General features: G+C 43.9%; 2 protein-coding genes across 5 annotated transcripts in view; one reads left to right on the top strand and one right to left on the bottom strand.

The window, feature by feature from the left end:
* The window catches only part of vav2 (vav 2 guanine nucleotide exchange factor), a 149,655-nt gene extending 138,946 nt beyond the window's left edge, over positions 1–10,709 (top strand). The window contains exons 13-28 of one of the 4 annotated variants that reach the window (XM_083670197.1): positions 339–424; positions 570–702; positions 1,108–1,122; positions 1,480–1,589; positions 1,701–1,802; positions 3,746–3,834; positions 3,958–3,971; positions 4,211–4,232; positions 4,678–4,805; positions 4,967–5,038; positions 5,219–5,289; positions 5,585–5,701; positions 6,181–6,268; positions 6,454–6,577; positions 8,071–8,225; positions 8,445–10,709. In XM_083670197.1, coding sequence (XP_083526323.1) covers positions 339–424; positions 570–702; positions 1,108–1,122; positions 1,480–1,589; positions 1,701–1,802; positions 3,746–3,834; positions 3,958–3,971; positions 4,211–4,232; positions 4,678–4,805; positions 4,967–5,038; positions 5,219–5,289; positions 5,585–5,701; positions 6,181–6,268; positions 6,454–6,577; positions 8,071–8,225; positions 8,445–8,492 — 1,374 coding nt within the window. In that variant the 3' untranslated portion in view covers positions 8,493–10,709. Of the gene's footprint in view, positions 1–335; positions 425–569; positions 703–1,107; positions 1,123–1,479; positions 1,590–1,700; positions 1,803–3,745; positions 3,835–3,957; positions 3,972–4,210; positions 4,233–4,677; positions 4,806–4,966; positions 5,039–5,218; positions 5,290–5,584; positions 5,702–6,180; positions 6,269–6,453; positions 6,578–8,070; positions 8,226–8,444 lie in introns of all 4 variants that reach the window. The other 3 variants (XM_083670196.1, XM_083670199.1, XM_083670198.1) reach the window with 3 other exon arrangements.
* Positions 10,710–12,403: 1,694 nt separating this feature from the next.
* Positions 12,404–18,424, bottom strand: vsig8a (V-set and immunoglobulin domain containing 8a). The gene is made up of 8 exons (XM_083670855.1): positions 18,112–18,424; positions 17,768–17,826; positions 16,651–16,820; positions 15,913–16,117; positions 14,247–14,399; positions 13,837–13,959; positions 13,394–13,535; positions 12,404–13,151 (listed from the first exon to the last, which is right to left on the bottom strand). The coding sequence occupies exons 1-8, from the start codon at positions 18,171–18,173 to the stop codon at positions 12,947–12,949; spliced, it is 1,119 nt and encodes a 372-aa protein (XP_083526981.1). The 5' UTR covers positions 18,174–18,424; the 3' UTR covers positions 12,404–12,946.
* Between the last annotated feature and the right edge of the window lie 1,472 nt (positions 18,425–19,896).

Here is a 19,896-nt window from a genome sequence, read left to right as displayed (position 1 = left end):
AAAAAAAAGTATTTCTTATATCTCAGGTAGATTTATAATCTATTCCTCAACACTGAGCAGGGGAGGCTAGTGGAGGTAGAAATCGGAGGACAGGCTCATTGTGATGCATGGAATGAGGAATGGTATCAAACACATTTGATACCATTCCTCATTCCATTCCATGCATTACAATGAGCCTGTCCTCCGATATCTACCTCCACCAGCCTCCACTATCACTGAGGTAAACAGAAGAATACAGTGCAGCAGTAGATTAACCCAGGAATATGTGTGTGTGTGTGTGTGTGTGTGTGTGTGTGTGTGTGTGTGTGTGTGTGTGTGTGTGTGTGTGACTCAAGCAGCAGGTGAAACTGGAGGAGTATGGGAGACCAAAGATAGATGGTGAACTGAAGGTGTCCTCCATAGTCAACCGAACAAAGCAGGATCGGTGAGTCCAGCTTCACTACTTCACTACTAAGTCTGACCGTTTCACTGTGTGTGTGGTTCTTCCGCATTCTGACCTGGGTTTGTAATAAGCGATCTACGTCCCAAACCCGTCTCTAACTCGCCTTCCATCGGTTCCTTCTCTCAAGGTACATCTTCCTGTTTGATAAGGTGGTCATTGTGTGTAAGAGGAAAGGCTACTGCTACGAACTGAAGGAGATCATCGAGCTCCAGTCGTACAAAATGTCCGACGACCCGATGAACAACAGGGACGTGAAAAAGGTACGCAGCTCTGAGGCTTCAGACGGACCCACGATCTCTCTCTGCACCCTGCTGAAGCGGAAATACTCAGATGACGTTAGGAAATATTGCGTGTGATCATTAGAGAATGGTCGTCCTTGAGCTAGCGGTGATTTCTAGATAGGGAGCTCATGTGTAATGCATTGAAGTGTCAGTTACTGTATGTGCATTGTGCTCTCCGATGTTTGTTTGTTTTTTTTGTTTTTTTAAAGACCATGTAAATGCAATGAAAGTCATTTACGATACTGCGGTGCATTCAGTTCTTGTTATTGCTCCACCAATCTAACCACCAATCTTGTGAATCTGCATGTGTGACTGTTCGTTCGTGTGCATGTGTAACTGGGTATTTCTCTGGTGTGTTTTTGTTTTTCTTTGCATGCTTACCAGTCGAGTGGAAAAATGGTAAGCTGAAGCAACCCTTAACTCATGTTCTTGTACGTGTAGCCGTATCAGGCAGTGATGTTGGCTGGGTGTCATGCTATGATTGCATGTAATTCCCTCTCTCTGTGATTCTCTTAAGCTTTTGTCGGATGCATTGTCAAGCATGCATAGTACAGTAGGCTATCTCTTGGTTAGAAATGTAATGTTCATTCAGAGTATATATTTTTAGAATATACATCATTATAAGGTGTTAGTTCTAGCTCTACATGTCTATCCCTCTCTATCCATCGCTCTCTCTCTCTCTCCTCTATGCCTCCATGGTTCTTCCTCTCCACCATCCCTTCCTCCCTCACTCTCTCTCTTTCTCTCTCTCTTCAGTGGTCCTATGGCTTCTACCTGATCCACCTGCAAGGGAAGCAGGGCTTCCAGTTCTTCTGTAAGACAGAGGACACCAAGAGGAAATGGATGGAGCAGTTTGAGATGGCTATGTAAGTAGGGTATGGTATAGTTACTGGTGTTGGCAAGCACTGTCGACCCCCTCAACCAATCAGATCCATATGCCATTCACTGTTAATCCCTCATGTCCTCCAATCGCAAAGGTCCAACATCAAACCAGAGAGAGCCACGGCCAATCAGCACAACTTCCAGATGCACACGTTTGAGAAGAACACCAACTGTAGAGCCTGCAAGATGCTGCTGAGGTGAGCCTCCCAATGAACTAGACCTAGCCCCAGCCCCAGGCTGGACCCCTGTTCAGTACAGTGGGCTATATTACCACTACAGTGGAGTCAATACAGTACAGCTGAGTACAGTAATACAGCACATCACAGCACAGCTCAGTACTGCATAACACAGTTTATTAGGCATTGTTTACATGGTCTTGTTGACTCACCAACTACCAAACAATTCCGGAACGCTCACCACCTAGAATGCCAAGTGTTTCATGCGGTGTTTACCTAGCAACAATACTTTGATTGGCTACAAAATGAAGCATCATAATTTATGCATTTTTGGTAAATTTACATTTTACATTTACATTTATGGCATTTAGCAGGCGCCTTTATCCAAAGCGACTTACAACAATACATTTAAGTAAGTGAATCATCTATCCAACAGTCATCATAAGACAAAGTAATCAATGCTCACACCAGGGGCCATAGGCAGTCGTAATGCCAGTAGGCTTTTTTTATTTTTTATTTTATTAGCAGGAGAGAACTTGTACAGGGGGGGTAACAGGAGAGAAGAGGTCTCTAGGGTTGGGGTTAGGGTTAGTATAGGGGGGGTAGTGAGGGTGAAGTGGTCTTTAGGAGGGACTGTTAAGATGTGGCCTGAAGAGATGGGTTTTCACGGCGGAAGACGTAGAATAAAGTCACCTTTGGCACTCTAGAGTGTTGACAATTTGGCCGAATTTATTCACCCTCGGCACTAAATGAGTTAAACACATTTTTTTTTTTTTAAACGTCTTACATCACTGTTATTCAATGGGATCTTTTCAATCATTTGTTTTTTCACTTCGCCTGCCAAACCTCTTCCAAACTCCCTGAATGAAAAAATCTGCCAACCGCACTTTGGAAAGGAGTCTATTTCATTTGATTGATAGAGGACCCTTATACGGCAGGCCCATTCCTGAAGCCGCCCTCTGCATCTGCAGTCTCCCGTTGACAGGGAAGTTCATGGGAGTGCTGGCTATAACACCACTGTGTTGCCGTGACTCCTGCCACTTAAACCACGACTCTGACCTCCATTACAGTGGCTGCCTACACTCGATGCAATGTATTGACCCAAAAAACGACATACAGTCACTGCTCTGACCTAAATCTCCTGCTGCTACTGTGCAAGGGACCAGTGTGTGTGTGTGTGCGTGTGTGTGTGTGTGTGTGCGTGCGTGTGTGTGTGTGTGTGTGTGTGTGTGCGTGTGTGTGTGTGTGCGTGTGTGTGTGTGTGTGCGTGTGTGCGTGTGTGTGCGCACTAGCTGCTAACTGCTAATTACATCGGCAGCCCTAGTGTATTACATCAGTGATTTATTGCACCGGCTATTAAAAATGGCAGTGTACACTGGTGGAGGATACACTTGCTATGTTATTCATAGCCTAAAACGTACTGAACAGGGATGTTAACACCAGTGCGTTGCGTTTACATGGTGCAGTAGATTGTGTGGCCTTAAAAAGAAACTGAAGTGTAGAATAGCTTTAGGAGTTACAGTATTAGCGGAATGTAATAAAGGATTTTAGCAGTAGCTAAGTGTGTACCGTGGCATGGTATGTGTGTTATGTATTTTAGCTGAAGATGAGATGAATGCATGATGTTTTGGGTGGTCACTATTGGGTTGGAATGAATCCTCTGTGTGATTTAAGTTAGGGTTAGTCAGGTCAAAGTTGATATGCATTGGTCATATGCACAGGATACAGGATGTAAACTGGACAATGAAATGCTTCATCGACAAGCTTCCTCTCAACAAGCTCCTCTCAACAGTACAAGTGTCTCTGCTCTCCTAACGATAACCCTAACCCTAGCCCTAACCATAGTCCTAGCCTTAACCCTAACCCTAACCATGCCTGTGTTGTCTGCTCTCCTAACCCTAGCCCTAACCCTAACCCTAACCCTAACCCTAACCCTAACCCTGCCTGTGTTGTTTTCTCTCCAGGGGGATATTCTACCAGGGCTACTACTGCTCCCGCTGTGGGACAGGAGCACACAAAGAGTGTCTGGAGGTCATCACCATCTGTAAAATACGTACGTTGTCTTCCTGACTAAATCCTCCCTAGATACAGGTTCACTCACTCACAGACTCAAATATGCACAGTAAATTGGTTTTAGCACCCTGCTGATGAAGTATTTTTGTCTTACTTTTTTCAGATCCGCATGATTCGGTGAGTCATCTGTTCTTTAACCTCCAGCTTTATAACCTGCTTATGACTGAAATCACTCATTTTATGAAATATTCCTTATATATTTCCGTCTTATTGTGATCAGGCGTATGCTGCTCTTCACAATACGATGTCTGTATCTGTTTTGTTGTGTGACACAATGATTTGCGATTGAACACTGCAAGTATATCTGCTTTGTCATGGTTTTGATTTGAGCTGCCTTATCTTCTACCCTTTTGCAGGAACCTGGACTACCATCATCAGGTAAGAATCATGAACGATACAAAGATGTGGCTTGAAATCAGATATGGAGTCCTGCTCCTGTGACTCAGTGAGCATTCCATGTGTTCCATGTTCCTCCTGTGATTCATTGAGCGGAAAACTGTGCAATGCAATAGACTTTGATAAAGATGGCTTTCTAACTGTCAAATGATGTTGACGTTGGTTTTGTGGAGGAGTAGCTCTCTGCTGCCATCTAGTGGAAGACTGGACAATACAACACAATAGCTGCTTCGAGTCACAATTTGCAGGACATGCCATTCAACGGATAGGTTCAACTTTAAACTGTAAATAGTTGTCATGCTCACAATATACAAACAATAAATAATGCGCTTTTCTAAATCTTGCCTTTATCTTTTAACTGTTTATTGACTCTCAAGAGTCTAATGAAGGGCATTTTAGTCAACACATGTTTTCTTCCTTCATTCAGGCCCTAAGATGGTAGCAGTACGGAACTACCACGGGACCCCCGCCCCTCCTGGGAAGCCCCCGCTCTCCTTCCAGACGGGGGAGTTCATCGAGCTACTGAAGGGGGACCCTGACACCTCCTGGTGGGAGGTAAAATAACACCTGACCCCTGTGCACACAAACCATAAGGCTTTACATACACACACACGCACACACACACACACACACACACACACACACACACACACACACACACACATATTTTCACAGGCACCCAGATTCTCATAAAGGCGTCTCTCTCTCTCTCCTAGGGAAAGCTTATCCAAAACCAGAAGAGTGGCTTCTTTCCGAGCTCATGTGTAAAGCCTTGTCTGGACCCTAAGGTAAACAACTCATACTGCACACCCTCATTCATCACACACACAACTACTATGAATAACTATTAAACCCTGCAAGTTATACTGTTGTTCTAGAGACCAAGAGGCACCAGTGATACATTTATAGCTTGTTATGATCTATTTATGACCGTTCTAATGATGTGGACTATGTGGCTCTCACCACAGCCTTTCCAGCCCAGCCTGTCCTTCCCCAGCCGACAGTCTTCAAGGGAAACAGACTACTATGGATATCCCTGGTACGGACCTTCACAGCACAAATTAGCACATGTTGTTAAAGTTGTTGTACTGTATGCTCCTGTTGAATGGTTTGCAAGGACTCACTATTAATCCCATTCTGGAGTATAGACACGGTGTTACTGAGTGTGTCTGCTTATGTTTATAGTATATGACCCATGTCAGGGGAGGCTGGTGGAGGTAGAAATCAGAGGACAGGCTCGTTGTAATGCGTGGAACGGAATGAGGAATGGAATGAGGAACGGTATCGAAACGCGTACCCCTATACGACCTGTGTGTTCGTCCACCTCTCCACAGGTTTGCGGGGAACATGGAGAGGCAGCAGGCAGACAACCTGTTGAAGTCTCACAGCAGCGGCACCTACCTGATCAGAGAGAGGACAGCCGAGGCTGAGAGGTTCGCCATCAGCATCAAGTGAGTGTTTCCATCAACAACATGAACAACAGTGGCGGAATCTGGGTGCCTGTGTGTGTGTGTGTGTGTGTGTGTGTGCGTGCGTGCGTGCCTGCCTACAGTTGCACACATAGGCCCATATCGGCATTGGGTTTGAATCCGGCCCATGTCCTGCTGACATACCCTCTCCTCCTTACTTCTTGTCTTTCTCTACTGTCTCTGTCCAATAAAAACTCCAAAAAATAGCCTTGAAAAAAACCCCACGAAAAACTCCAAAGAAGATGGGACTGACCTGTGCATCTCCCTGCAACACTACCAAAATCTAATTTCCTCACATATTCAAAGTTTCCTGTTTGACCCTAGCTTCATGGTGCACTGTGCAAAGATGGTATCATTTAGTGCAACGGATTTCTTTGAAAGTTATCTCATTCAGCTGACTGTGGTTTTAACCTTTCACTGGGGTCCCTCTGTAGTCACTGCAGTGCCTCCGTCTCCAACAGGTTCAATGAGGAAGTGAAGCACATTAAAGTCATAGAGAAGGACAGCTGGATCCACATCACTGAGGCCAAGAAGTTTGAGAGTCTCCTGGTATGATTATTCAATTAAATTCCATTAGATTAAATTCAATTCAGCATATCAGCTTAGGTCAGATCTGTCACTCACATCATGTCACCTTGTATTTATTATCGTTCATAAAGCCTCATTATTAGTATGATCGATTACTGACACAACTGGTGTGTGTGTGTGTGTGTGTGTCTGTTTTTGATTGACAGGAGTTGGTAGAGTACTATCAGTCCCATTCGCTGAAGGAGAGTTTCAAGCTGTTGGACACGACGTTACGTTTCCCCTACAAATCTAAAGACCGCTCTGCGTCACGAGTCAGCACCCGCTCGCCAGGTAAGCTCTGCCTCTGTACCTGCCTGGCCTCTCTCTTCCCCCACTGTGTCGGCCAATAGGACAGATGCACACATGGCAGCGATTGGCAGACGTCTGTAATAGAAGTCGATCTGCGGGTTCCTCCAGAGTCTGTCTGCCAGGCTATGGGCACAGTGGCGCAGGGTTAACTGACAGAGACAGGCGGCTGATCTCTCTCCTCTGCCCTGCCACCATCCCCCCCTATCCCGCCCCTTCACTTCTCTCCCTCCAGAGGCCGGAGATGGCTGTCACCTAGGGCTCTGTCTCTCCAATGCCTATCACCCCCTCTGGCCTAACCAGAGAGAGAGAGAGAGAGAGAGAGAGAGAGAGAGAGGTTGGCAGCTGACCGAGGCCTGTCTGGCCGGCTGAAAGGGCTGTGTCAAACCGCAGCATCATTAGATGTATAATAAATGATGTCGGCCCTCCTCTGGCCGGCCTCCCGTGCCGGCCCCGCCTTTGTCTGCTCTCCAGCCAGGCCCCACTGGCAGGGACAACACATTTTTTCCCTCCTTTTCTGGTCAGCCTGTGGAAATGGATGGAGACAATGGAGGCCTGTTGATCCGAGTGTGTGTGTGGGGGTTGGAAGGGGCGGGTTTCAGGGGAGGGGGAGGGCTGGCTGGACAGGAGAAGGATTCAAAGCCTTGGGCGGTTTGGAGATTTGTCAGGGTTGGTTTGTAGACTGTGAGAGAGCCAGGTTGCACTATTGGGGGAGGATTGAGAGAGCAATAGGCTTCTTTGTGTTGTTTTATTGTTTTTATTTTTCTATGCCGTCAAGCTGTTCAATCTACTTAGAATGTGATGCCGTTCTTGATTTCTGGGTCTATAAATTGCATGTTCCCTAATGAGTTTTCTCTCTTCTTTCTCTTCTCTTCTTTACTCTTCTCTCTCTCTATCTACCTCTCTCTCTCTCTCTCTCTCTCTCTCTCTCTCTCTCTTACTGACTGTCTCAGCAGCCACCTGCGCTTCCTACAACTTCTCCTTCCTCAGTCCTCAGGGTCTCAACTTCTCCTCCCCTCAGAGCCCAGCCCCCTTCTGGTCAGGTACTCTCTCTCTCTCTCTCTCTCTCTCTCTCTCTCTCTCTCTCCCTCTCTCTCTCTCTCTTCTCCTCACCTCTTCTTTATCCCTCTCTCCTCTAGCAAGCTACCTCTCCGCTCTCATTCCCCCTTGTGCCATCATGGTCTCATTATCAACGCTCACATCATTGTCAAGTCTACATGTGTTTAAAGAATGGCAACCCATTATTTTTTTTTTATTGGGAATAAAAAAGTCAACCATCCACGCTGTCCTCATCTCTCCATGCCACTGATGCACAACCCCCTCTCTTCCAATGGTTCCCATCTCTGACGTTGTCTGTAAACGTTGTGTAACGATCCAGGATACTGTGTGAATGTCTTGGATACCACTAATAGATCTAGTCTCTCTTGTTCTTGCCTCTGGCTCTTATTGATCTGTGGTCCCTGTGCTGATGGTTGCAGTGTTCACACCGAGGGTGGTCAGCTCAGCGGTGGCCCGGTACAACTTTGCGGCACGGGACATGAGAGAGCTGTCGCTCAGAGAAGGGGACATCGTCAAGATCTACAGCAAGATCGGAGGAGACCAGGGCTGGTGGAAAGGAGAGGCGAACGGAAGGGTAAGAGACGTTGAATGAGAGCCACCAGGAGCTCTATTTCAGCGGTGTCAAACTACAGTCTAATCTCACATATTATTATTATTATTATTATTATTATACAGTCTCATAGAGTGATTTTCCAACCAAAAGCTGCAAAATGCATGTTTTCAATGGAAACTTGCTGTGTGACTGATGTTTGACAGGTTTCTGATCTTGTTCCTGTTGTGTTTGGCGTTCCAGATCGGCTGGTTTCCATCGACGTACGTTGATGAAGAAGGAGTTCAGTGAGGCTCTGATGTCACCAGCTCCTGTCCAATCGAACCCACCTCAACCCACAGCTCTCAGAGAGGACTACTTGGTTTCCAGGGAAACACCATATGTGGAATACTATTTGCTGATGTTTCTACTCCGGTTCCCTTTCTTCGTGTTTGCATCTGCTTTGCTTTTGGGTTTTTTGTTTGTTTTGTAAGATGTCCCGTTTGATCTCTGTGAGGAAAAACTGGATTTCAGTCTGTCCGCCTCTGTTGGTTCTTTGGGGGCTTTCATGAACTAAGAACATTTCAGAGAGCCCCTACATACAGTTCAGCAGAGACTGAGGACCCTATAGTTTTACATGGATAGGCTCCCCTTTGTTGCAGGTCTATGGGAGGGGGTAATATAATGTATAGATAATTTATTTAATAGAGATACTAACGATTATTGTGCGATGTTGATACTAGAAACAGCAAAGAAAAGTGATGGAGAAGAAGAAGAAAAAAAGGTGCAGATTTTGTGTCTCTTCGCTGGAAGATTTTTGCCTTAGTTGTCATGGTGATGCCTTGTGGGCTTTACAGTAGAGGTGGAATGAAAGCACGTGGATTAGTTTGACTTGCACACACACTCACACACTCGCCCTGACCAATATACAGTACGGTGCCTTTGAAGTGTGGTCAATGCTCACAGAACTCGACATTCACTAGTCATGTTCCCACACTACGGACACTACAACAGAGTGGACCATGGGTGGGGAAGGGGAAAGGAGAGGGCACTAAGGAACGTTTGGGACAGAGCTCCAGTCTGAACCCCTCTATGTGACAGGACCTCCCTCCTCCCTCTAGCCAACTGGACACAGAGAACGGAAGCATTGCACTTCAGTTGGGAAATAAACAAAAAAAACATACACCAACCTAGCTTGGTGTCTAAAGGCAGATAGAAGGGGTGTACAGATATACATTAAGGTTCACATCAGTCTCAGCACTTTCCGTCTATGGGTACTCAATCACAATCAACAGGATGCAAAAGGGAAACTTCAAGCCAGTCCAAGACCACCTTATGCACTGATATCTTGATGTTCAATGTTTTACTGTTTTTCTTTAGTTTCTTTTTGTTTTTGCACAAAACCAAACTTCACTTGCTGAAAACTGGACCAATACCTTAATTATTTGTAAGCCAAATGCAACCTTGTTTTAATGTTCGCATGAACTTTGACTTGGAGAGAGTTTTATTATTAGTTTGTTAATTTTGCCTTATTTTACAGATGGACATCTGGTGCTGGGATTCTAGGATGTTTTACACCATTTGTGGTGTTTGAAATGTATTTTGGTGCTGTGGTGACAGGTGATAGACTAGCAGCTCCATGGGTTACACTGTATGAAACAGTGAACATCTTCATCAACATCATCATCATCATCACCTACTTACAGTAAAGACTAGTGTTATCATTAAAAAATAAGTTCTTAAACGTCATTGATGTGTCTAAGACATTCTCTGTCTGCTAAACAACACTGAAATGCGCAAAAATAACTCAACCAGCCTGCAGTACTTACAATACTTGCAGCCGGATTTAATTGGAAGCCTCTCTTTTTATGTCATCAGAAAGCAGCAATTGTTTACATCGATTTGATATGCAATTGTGAGCTGGGGTACTCCAAGGTAGTTTTGGAAAAAGAAACTGCCTCATCTATTCCCAGTGTTTATGTTATTTTGTGGCATCTTTGCGCACAGCGAGGGTTGTTGAGCGGACAGAAAATGTCGGTAGATATCATTGATTTTCACACTTTTTTTGTGTACACTGCAGAATGTCAATGGATCAACAAACACATCCATTAAGACAAGTAAAAATATGTCTATTCTCTTGTTTCCTGCCCCATCCAGATCAGTTGTTAACCCCAAGTACCCCCAAGTTACCTACTGGACAGTGGTTTATACAATAGCATTGGCTGAAAAACTAAGACTGATGTAGCAGAAGACGACATGTTAGGTTCTTGACCTTGGACTGTCTGTGATGTGTGTATTCCAAAGGCTCACTGCCCCCATACACAACCCTTACCAGTGACTGGAGGAGCTGAGGTTGGGTGAAGTACCTGTTGGCTGAGGTGGTGGGGGGGTGGGGGGGGGACTTAGTCGCTGTTTGTGTAGTGGAGAAAACCCATTGCATGTGGTTATAGATATTTCAACTCCTGTCAGTACATCCTCAAAAAATTGCTTAATCGTGTACATTTTTTGAATGGTCGAGTATTTCCGAAATGAGGTCTATCATGAAATAAATATTTCTCTTTTTGCCTATGTTTGACATTGCTGTTTCTTTTATAACTTGGTGTTGTGGGTGATTAATTTCTTGTCTGAAACTACTATATGTCGTGGGAAATTACGTAGCTGCATTGCACTCCATGCAATTTGTGAATTATTCAAACAGCGTGCAATGTAAGTCGCTTTGGATAAAAGCTTCAGCTAAATGGCATATATTATTATTATTATTATTATTATTATTATTGTTATTATTATTGTTATTATTAGTATTATTATTATTACACTGGCCTATTCAGAGTTCAGATGGAATTCCAAAATTAAATTCATTCCAAAATGACACACTAGTCCAGTTGAGCGCTATTCAGACTACAGTGTTACTTCCTGGATTAAATGCTCTATTGGGAGTGGCGCGTCTGGGGGTGGTGCCATCTAAATAGGGGTGTGTCTCTTTAATGGCCGCAACTAAACCTTAATTCATTGTGGGCTACGCGGTTTTTACTCATGAGAAAGGTGGAATAAGTTTAGACCACTAACTGGCGGTTTTTGTTAAAACAGCTGGAACTGCTGTGAGGAGCAACTTGATAATATAGTTTTACATTTGAATGACATATGAAAACAACATGTCTCTTATCACTGTCAAATATTCATGACATTTAGATGTATTTCTGTAACCTTTATTTTAATTTCAACTCTCGGCTGTAGGAGATTGATGGGTGTAATGGGACTCGAAGTCACCCTTGTGCGTAAAGACCAGTAACATGTCCCATTTGCCTAAATACGTAATTAGGGGAACATGTAAACCACCAACTCATTGGCCTATACTACAAGCATCTTGTGTAATGTGTTCCGTAATAAACGCCCTGTTTTTCTTGCGGACGAGAAGGAGGCCTCAACATGTTCTCAGACGACCACATGTGTAGGCCTACAGGACACAACTGGATGGCCATGGGGCTGAAAGACCAGGCGTGCCTACAATACGTACATACGATTCAACAAGGAATCCATCCTCTCTGCAGACTGCTGTCAGATAACCTGGAGAGGGCAGATCAATAATCGCCATTCCATCCCAGTTCTCCGCACAGTAACAACCGCTTTCTCTGTCTTGGGAACCGGGTCCTTTCAGAGGGTGTCAAGGGATGTGGTTGGCGTTGTGGTTATCCAGGTGCCTTATAGTATTTCTTAAAAGCCATTCTAAAACACACTGGGACATTTCCAGACACCAGACACCCCTGCAGAGACGGCGGGTAAAAGCGGAATTCTACAGGCTCGCAGGATTCCCAAACGTCATCGGTGGCATTGACTGTATGACATGTTACTGTGAGCGCACGCTCGGCTGCATCAATCTCCTGCAACCGAGTGTTATCTAAATGCCTGCGGTCGTTGCCATTTGCGAACTTGGGCCACCACCGGTTGCGCCACGTGAGGCACGGTTCCGTGCCAACTTCGCCCTGATAGCGGTGCGCTGATCTCTCCATTTATGCTTCAGTTCCTCAATGTCCCGCTTACAGCGACCCACCGAGCCGACCGCCTCCGCTATCTTTGCCCAAATTGCCCCCTTATGTGCGTTGTCGACCGCAAATTATTAATTATGACAACCGCTCACTTGTGAGGCCAGTTGACTCTGATCATATTATTACAGCGACAAGAAACCTTCATTTCAAGCATTTATTTGAACTGAAATGGTAGCAAGTTGTTAAGGAAACATTTAATTGAGCCAGTTTATGTGCTAAAACTTTTATTGTAGTATTTAGTATTGAACAAGTAAGAATATGTATCTGTGTATTCTATAGGCCTACCATTAATTAGCTATGAGATAAGCAGATGCATAGTTGAGGTCTGAATATGGATAAGTGTTCACTCGTATTTGGAGGAATGAATTGCGAAAGTGAGTAATTGGACAAAGTCTGAATAAGGCTCACAGTACGCAGATTACTCTCAGACCTGGGAACTATTTTCTTATACCCTGTGATCTCATCCTTGACAGTTGATATGCATCTTCTGCTTATGACAAAGGACATTAAAAGTTATTACTATTTTATATTACATTACGTTAAATAGCTTCTGACTGATTTAATTTAGTATTAAGGCATTCACAGTGTTGATAATTTGCATTTATATTATGTGTCAGATGCATTTTTTATGGTAATCTGTAAAGCAGCAGCTTCATCAGACATGGGCCGATGCTGTTGCATGTACATTGTGTTTAGTCCAATGTAATCCCTCTGTCTCCTCTGTCAGACAGCGTATCCGTATCTGCTGTTGTACTTCACAGGTGTGTATCCAGTGCTGTTGGAGGATGGAGCCTGTCTGTGTCCTCTGTCTGTGTGACTGGCTGGCTGTGACCCCCCCACCTGGCTGTACGCCACCCCTGGATGGAGGCTGCTTCCCCAGCTGGTACGCCGGCTGGTGGGACGGCTCTCTGGGGCGGGGACATCCTCCCTGGGGGAGAGTTGGGGAGGGTGAGGGGGTGGGACAACAACATGACATGACAACACAGGAGAACGCCATCTTCAGCTAAACACGGACACGTTAACGCTCTCCTGGTCATAGTCTTAAGCCTCTGATACACACATAGTGAAACCCTAACCCTATCCCTAACCCACATATTTTACCAGCAATATTGCCTCAGAAAAGAACTATGTATCATAGTTTTAGGGTGGATACGTAGGGCAGTGCTGTACCTGATCTCGTTGGATACCTCCTTCTCATAACGGGGCCGACTGTCCCACTTGTAGATGATGGCGCCAATGAGGATCAGCAGGACGATGACCAGCAGCAGAGAACCCACCACCGTACCCACGATGACTCCTGCTCTGTTAGGGGCTGGGTTGGGAGGGGGGAGAGGACCACATGTACAACTAAGTCTACTGGGACGAAAACGTATGTGTGTTTCAGCACATGGCGATGATCAACTTATATGATGTATTACAATCTGTTGTCATTACCATGGATATGGAATGAATGGGTTTGTGTGCAAAAGTGAGATAAAAATAAATAAATCAAGTCAAGTCAAATCTAATCGTATTTGTCACGTACATCGCATACAGCCGTAATTGAGATAGTGAAATGCTTTGGTGAAATGCTATTATGGAAGACATGTGTCTGTGGTAGGGAGTATACTTACGTGTGTTAGCCTTTAAATTGAGCCTGCACCTGTCTGTCCCTACAGCATTAGTCACCTCACACAGGTAGACACCCACGAAGGTCTCAGAGTGATTACTGATCAACAGCTCCCCAGTCACAGGGTCTGACCATGACAAAACAACACACAGAAGTTACAATGGGATGGTACTGGTGAAATCAACTTGGGAATATGGTGAGTAATACACTTAAAGTGCTTAATGGCCCCCAACAGAAGTGAAGAGATTCATTCATGGACTATTGTTATTCTGTCTCTTATCTATTCATATCAGATTGACAACCTGCAGGCCCATGATGACATACTGTACAACAGAGCAATACTGTACAATTGTTCTGTTCAAATGTACCCTGATGCTGTAATTGCGCCATGTGAGCTGTAGAGGTCAGACCTACTCTGTGTGGCAGCAGGAGGGATGGGTCGTCCTTTCTCTCTCTTCCACATGTAGTTGAGGGGAGTGGACCCCTGAGAGGACTTACAGTGCACAGAGACGGCCTTGCCAACCGCCTCTCCACCTTCCACCCAGCATTTAGGCACTGAGGGTTTCACTGAGCAAAACAAAGGGATAGTGACAGTAAACAAAGATGGAGTATCAGGATCACACTCTCTAACAGTCATACAGCGCATTGAAGAGTACAACACTTATTTCGACCATATATTCAGAAAGTATTGTATGAAGTATTAAAGTACAGTACTAGTGTACTTTACACTAAGTGCATTATATTAACTTGTGTAACTACACTAAGTGCATTATATTAAACTAATTTCTATTTCTATTCTGTGTAATTATTGATTTCCTCACCACCACATCACCACCACTGTTAAATTGTCAGTTTTTTAGATGATTACGGACCACAATGTTGTCAATGTGCTTACATTTGAAAAGGCATTCATTTCCATATACAGCCTTTGATATTTATAACAAATAACTGATTCAGAATCTACGATTTGTCTTACTTTCTCTTTGAGCCCACTGCAGACGCTACAGCCATTATTTGTATTTTGTATTTGCACAAATTAGATTTTGACAAATGACAATATATCAGCCTATTGCCTATATTTAGCCTAGAATACTTCTTGGCAGTTTACACTGGTAGCCTGTCTGAGGCTGATGAGCCGGTAAGGTTGCGTTTTCTTATTTAGGCTGTTACTAATCAACAATTAAAGCAATTGAACTGTTGAGTAATGTGTCTGTCAAGGGGAAGCCTGTGATATACAGTAATTGAGCTTTGATGAGCCCACCAACATTGGCTAGATATAGTCGGTCATTGGTTAGATTATATCTGCTGAAACATGAATGTGTTAATTAACTTGGTGTTCCCACAGCGCACGCTGAACGCTAAGGCCAAGAGTAATTTCAACTGGACATCTAGATTGTGTCTCCCGGAAGGCACAACTACAAGTGGAGCCGTAGGCGATTGAAATAAAGTCGTGACCGGTGTGAACAGTCAGTGAGGAGTTCCCTGAGCTAGTCTCTATTGTTGGTCTGAAAACAAGGCCACTTTTCACATTCCCTGTGTTTATCCACACTGTACAGTATTTTCTCACAGGTTCATTACACAGAGGGGGGGGGGGGGGGGGAGAGACAGAGAGAGAGTGACAAAAGAGAGAGGGACAGGGAGTGCACAGAGGGAATACATGCGAAAGATGTGTTAACAAAAGGTCGGAGAATAAAAGAAAAGAGTGAACAACTTGGTTCAGAGCTGAGCCAACTCAAGAATCCTTACGCATCAGCTGACATTATTTCACTCAGTCAATAAACCGTCGAGAAGACTATAAGACAGTCTGAAAGCCGTGTTCCATTCTTTCAAATGTTCTGTGGCGCACAGTACATAGTTTATCAAAGTGAGGGGAAGGCCAATTTCAATTGAGGTGAGTGTCAACCACATTTGTCTGGGACTTTGTGTGGCATGTCAAACCACGTCAGCACAGTGCAGGAAGGGATTCAAGTTGTCACATTCAAATGCCAGCGTCAGTCTCTCCGTCCTTCACGATTTGAATAATGCAGCAGACTGACATGCTAGCCCGCCCGAGGTTGTAATCTAACGCCACGTCTCTCACCCATCACCACCAGAGACACCTTGCGCATGTCCACCCCAGGTGACATCTTGACTTTACACTGGTAGGTGGCCGTGTGACCGGTTGACAGAGAGGCGATGGAGAGGGACGCGTCCCCCAGGGAAGGGTCGCCCGTAGCAAAGTCCAGCCCATTGGTGAGAGCAGGGTCGCCATGTGTGTACGTCCTCCCACCAGCATAGGACAGGAGCTACAGGAGAAGAGCCGAACATGAGAGAGACTTTGATCCAAGACACAGGGTCTGAGTGAGAGCAAACATATGTTGTTATTATGTACAATATCTTATATCAGAATAATTTGAGTAAGTAAAGAAACTTGACAAACTTGACAAAACAATACACGTACTGTACCTAAATAAAGGTTTTTTAATTATTGTAACACAAAAGACGTGTTTGTTTTGGAATTTGTTTGTACTGTAGGCTAATTGTTTCATTGCATTCTCATATTGTCTGTTTTTCAGCTTGTGTTTTCTCTCTGTCTAGTTAAACCTTCTAATTAACGCACTTTCGCATTGATTGTTATGTTTCTATAGAAGCATTAATGCTGTTTATCTTCTCTTCTCTGTAGGTTCAGAGTTTTTGATATTTTAGAAACTGGATTAGCCACTCACTTTATCTAACAATATATCTTAGTTGTTTGTGTAGAGGCCATATGATAATCTGACATTCATAAAAAGGCTACAGTAGACTAAGGCTAAGATATGCTAACCTCACAGCCACTCACCAGCTGGTCCTTCTGAGTAGTGTCTGGGCTGACCACTGACCATTCAATGTCCAGATCTCCAGTGTCGGACAGGCCTGGTGTATATGTGCACCCCAGTGTCACCCTCTCCCCCTGGGCTCTCTGCACGGTCTGGGGCCCACTGGAGGTCAGCTGCATCCCCATGGTGCTGCCTAGGACAACCAGAGAGGTTCAATGGCAAGCCTTCAACTTCATCTGACCTTTCAATACTGAGTAGTTCTACTTCTCTTGCCTTCTGCCTCTTTTCAATGACTATTCAAAGTGTTCATGGTGGAAAATATTTAGTCCTCTGAGTCCTTCAAACTCTGCTGAACCAATCGTGAATGTCTGTACCTCTACATTCAAGATCCAAGATGTGTGTCTTGTGTGTGTGTGTGTGTGTGTGTGTGTGTGTGTGTGTGTGTGTGTGTGTGTATATATATATAAATATATATATTTGTATGTATATATATATCCTTTTATTACCATACAACAAGGTGAGTGGAATATGTTTTCAATACAGCATTGTGGGGCGCTCTACGTTCACCAACATAAAAATCAATGATGACAAGCTGAGTGTGGAGGGTTCACATGTAGCACAGTGCAAAGCACACTGCAGAACACACACTTTATAAAAACAATCTACAGTGACACCAACTCCAGGGGGCCAAGCCTGCTTATGTGAGTTTTAGTTACAGTTCCATCATTAGCGTTATGGCTATCTGTCCTTCTGTTTTGTTGTTTTGGGCACATTAGAATGTGATGAAGGAGATACATGTGTTATCAACCTGAACAGTATCTACTGTAGAACAACATCAGCCTAGTCAGCCCAATCCTGAGAGAGAGGGGAGAGTCACGATAGGGGGAGGGCAAGACAGTGTCTTTGGGGAAGGATTCATTCAGCCTGATTGCACTAGCATTGTCCTCCATGGTAACACACCTAGAGACTGTATACTGTAGTGTCAGCCCTTCAGATCTTTGTGTAGATGTGTATAACTATTCTATATACTGTATATGTGTGTGTATATGTGTGTGTGTGTGTGTGTGTGTGTGTGTGTGTGTGTGTGTGTGTGTGTGTGTGTGTGTGTGCGTGTGCGTGTGTGTGTGTGGTTTTCCTCACCTGCATTGAGCAAAGCTGTCACTGAGCATATCACAAACATGGAAGACCAGGGAGAACAGCTAGAAAATACAGATTTCAACCACATTGAAATGGAACAGACATTAGCATTAACACAAACAATGAGGATGGTTTACTGAAGCCCACTTAGCTCTCCTATTCAACTCCACTCGACATCTTGGCATTGACATTATCATTTGTCTATTGCTAACAGTAGGTTATCTCACTGTTGCGCATCTGCTGTGAAACCCGGCCCTGTTTTTTTTTAGAATCTAACAAAGGTAGAACAATAACAACAATGATAACACCCACAGCAGCACAAAGCAAAACAAATTTGTGACAATTACCTGAATGAAGGTTGCTTATCCAAATGCAGAGCCATTTTAATCGATGGGAAAAGCAGCATCATATTGACAAGTGTTGTTTATCTCTCTCTCTCCCTCTCTCTCCCTCTCTCTCCCTCTCTCTCCCTCTCTCTGTCCCCTGACACAATTTCACACCTGTCTTCCCCCTTTGCCTCATTAGCATAAACTAATTTCATTGGACAGGTGTTCTTTCTGTCTACCAAGAGGTAACAGCACCCTCATTACACTAGCAACATAACTGATAACTGTATTTCATCATTTCTAAAGAAAAGCCTGAACAAGCTGTAGCGTGCACTGAAACATAGCACAAATCTCCAAGAACTAGTTTTCTGTATGAAGTATTTCTCTCCTTCAATTTTCAGCTACAGTGAACACTTCCCATATGTCGATTGGTTTTGGTTTCCTATAACGGGGAGGTCTTAGTGATGTGGTCTCAACAATCAGGTTTCAGGTGACCAGAAACTGGTTATTCAACCAAGCACACAAGGATTAGCATCAGTAACAGGCACGCCTGTTCAGCCTTCAACAATGTGATGTCTTTGCCGTAGATCTTGATTAGTAGGACAACAACTAGCTAGAAAAAAATGGCACCCAGACTCCTCAAGAATGGTGTGAGAGATAGAGTAGAGTATCAAAATAATACTCAAACTCATACTCAACAACAAGATTAATTAAAAACAAGTGTAGAGTAAACATGCCCCCCCTACCCTCCCCCATGAATGATGTAGGCCCCTCTATAAAAGGAGAGTGATGCCTGTGAATGAACCAAGACGCTTATTCATAAACTTTTTACGAAGACGCTCTGGTTGTCTGTTTTACAGTGATGTGTCCCCCTTGCACAGGCACACCTTCATTGACCAAAGAGAAACATTATTGTTTACTTCAAACACAAATTTCACCAATAGGCTAACTCAAAATATTTGCACAGGCGAATGATTTGGTTACTAATGCGACTGGCTATGAATCTAGGTTACACATATCTGGTTTCCGTATTGATATAGACCACGTTTGGGTAATAAATTATGCTGCATATCAGACTTCTCTTTCAGAAAGGCATTCCCAAATGTGTTAGGCTACTGGCTTACTACATTAGGCTACATTCCTACATGCATTCGTAGTCTTGCTTAGTACATCTTATGTTTTCCCAGTATATTAAGTAGTTCGTATTACGTATTTCATTGTGCATTTACAGCTGTATCCTGTGCATATCATAAATACATTTTGATTTGATGTAGATGCTATTTACCATAATGTGCCCCTAGAAAAAAAAACAATATATTCCAGTAGCCTACAGTAACATTTTTTCTGTTCAACATCCCACATGCATTGCATGCAAATCCACTAGTAGATATAAACATGAACAACATCTGGTAATGGTTGCGTAAATAAGCTTAAAAAGGTGTGAGAGAGAGTTAAACTGGATTGGAACCCTCCACCATGACAGAGGGGTTTGGAAATTAAATGATCTTTACTTTAGGGAGGATACAAAATCATTGAATGACTCAATATGAACATATCCAAAGCGAAGGACTGTTTGGTAAATGAGTTCAATTGACGCTCCAGCAATGACCCTTCATTAGATGATCTCTGTTCACTAGTAGCCGAGTAGGCCAAATGCCGTTGTTTTCCCCCCGGTTCCAAAGTCCTTTCACTACAGAACTGTTGCAATTTAGCCTATCTAATCTAAGGTGGTGATGATATAATATAAGGACTTCAGCCGCAAGGTTTTTGCTGTCGATTTAATTTGACCGTTTCCGAGTTATCGAA

The sequence above is a fragment of the Argentina silus genome (assembly GCF_951799395.1).
Source record: "Argentina silus genome assembly, chromosome: 5".
In the NCBI taxonomy this organism is placed as follows: Eukaryota; Metazoa; Chordata; class Actinopteri; order Argentiniformes; family Argentinidae; genus Argentina; species Argentina silus.
This window is presented reverse-complemented; position numbering and strand designations above follow the sequence as displayed.

Excerpts from the sequence above, each read along its gene's own strand:
- vsig8a (XM_083670855.1), bottom strand. The coding sequence starts at position 18,173 with ATGATGCTGCTTTTCCCATCGATTAAAATGGCTCTGCATTTGGATAAG. Across the intron at positions 16,821-17,767 it reads GACAGCTTTGCTCAATGCAG|GCAGCACCATGGGGATGCAG; the intron begins GTGAGGAAAACC and ends TGGTTGTCCTAG. Across the intron at positions 14,400-15,912 it reads GGTGTCTCTGGTGGTGATGG|TGAAACCCTCAGTGCCTAAA; the intron begins GTGAGAGACGTG and ends TGTTTTGCTCAG.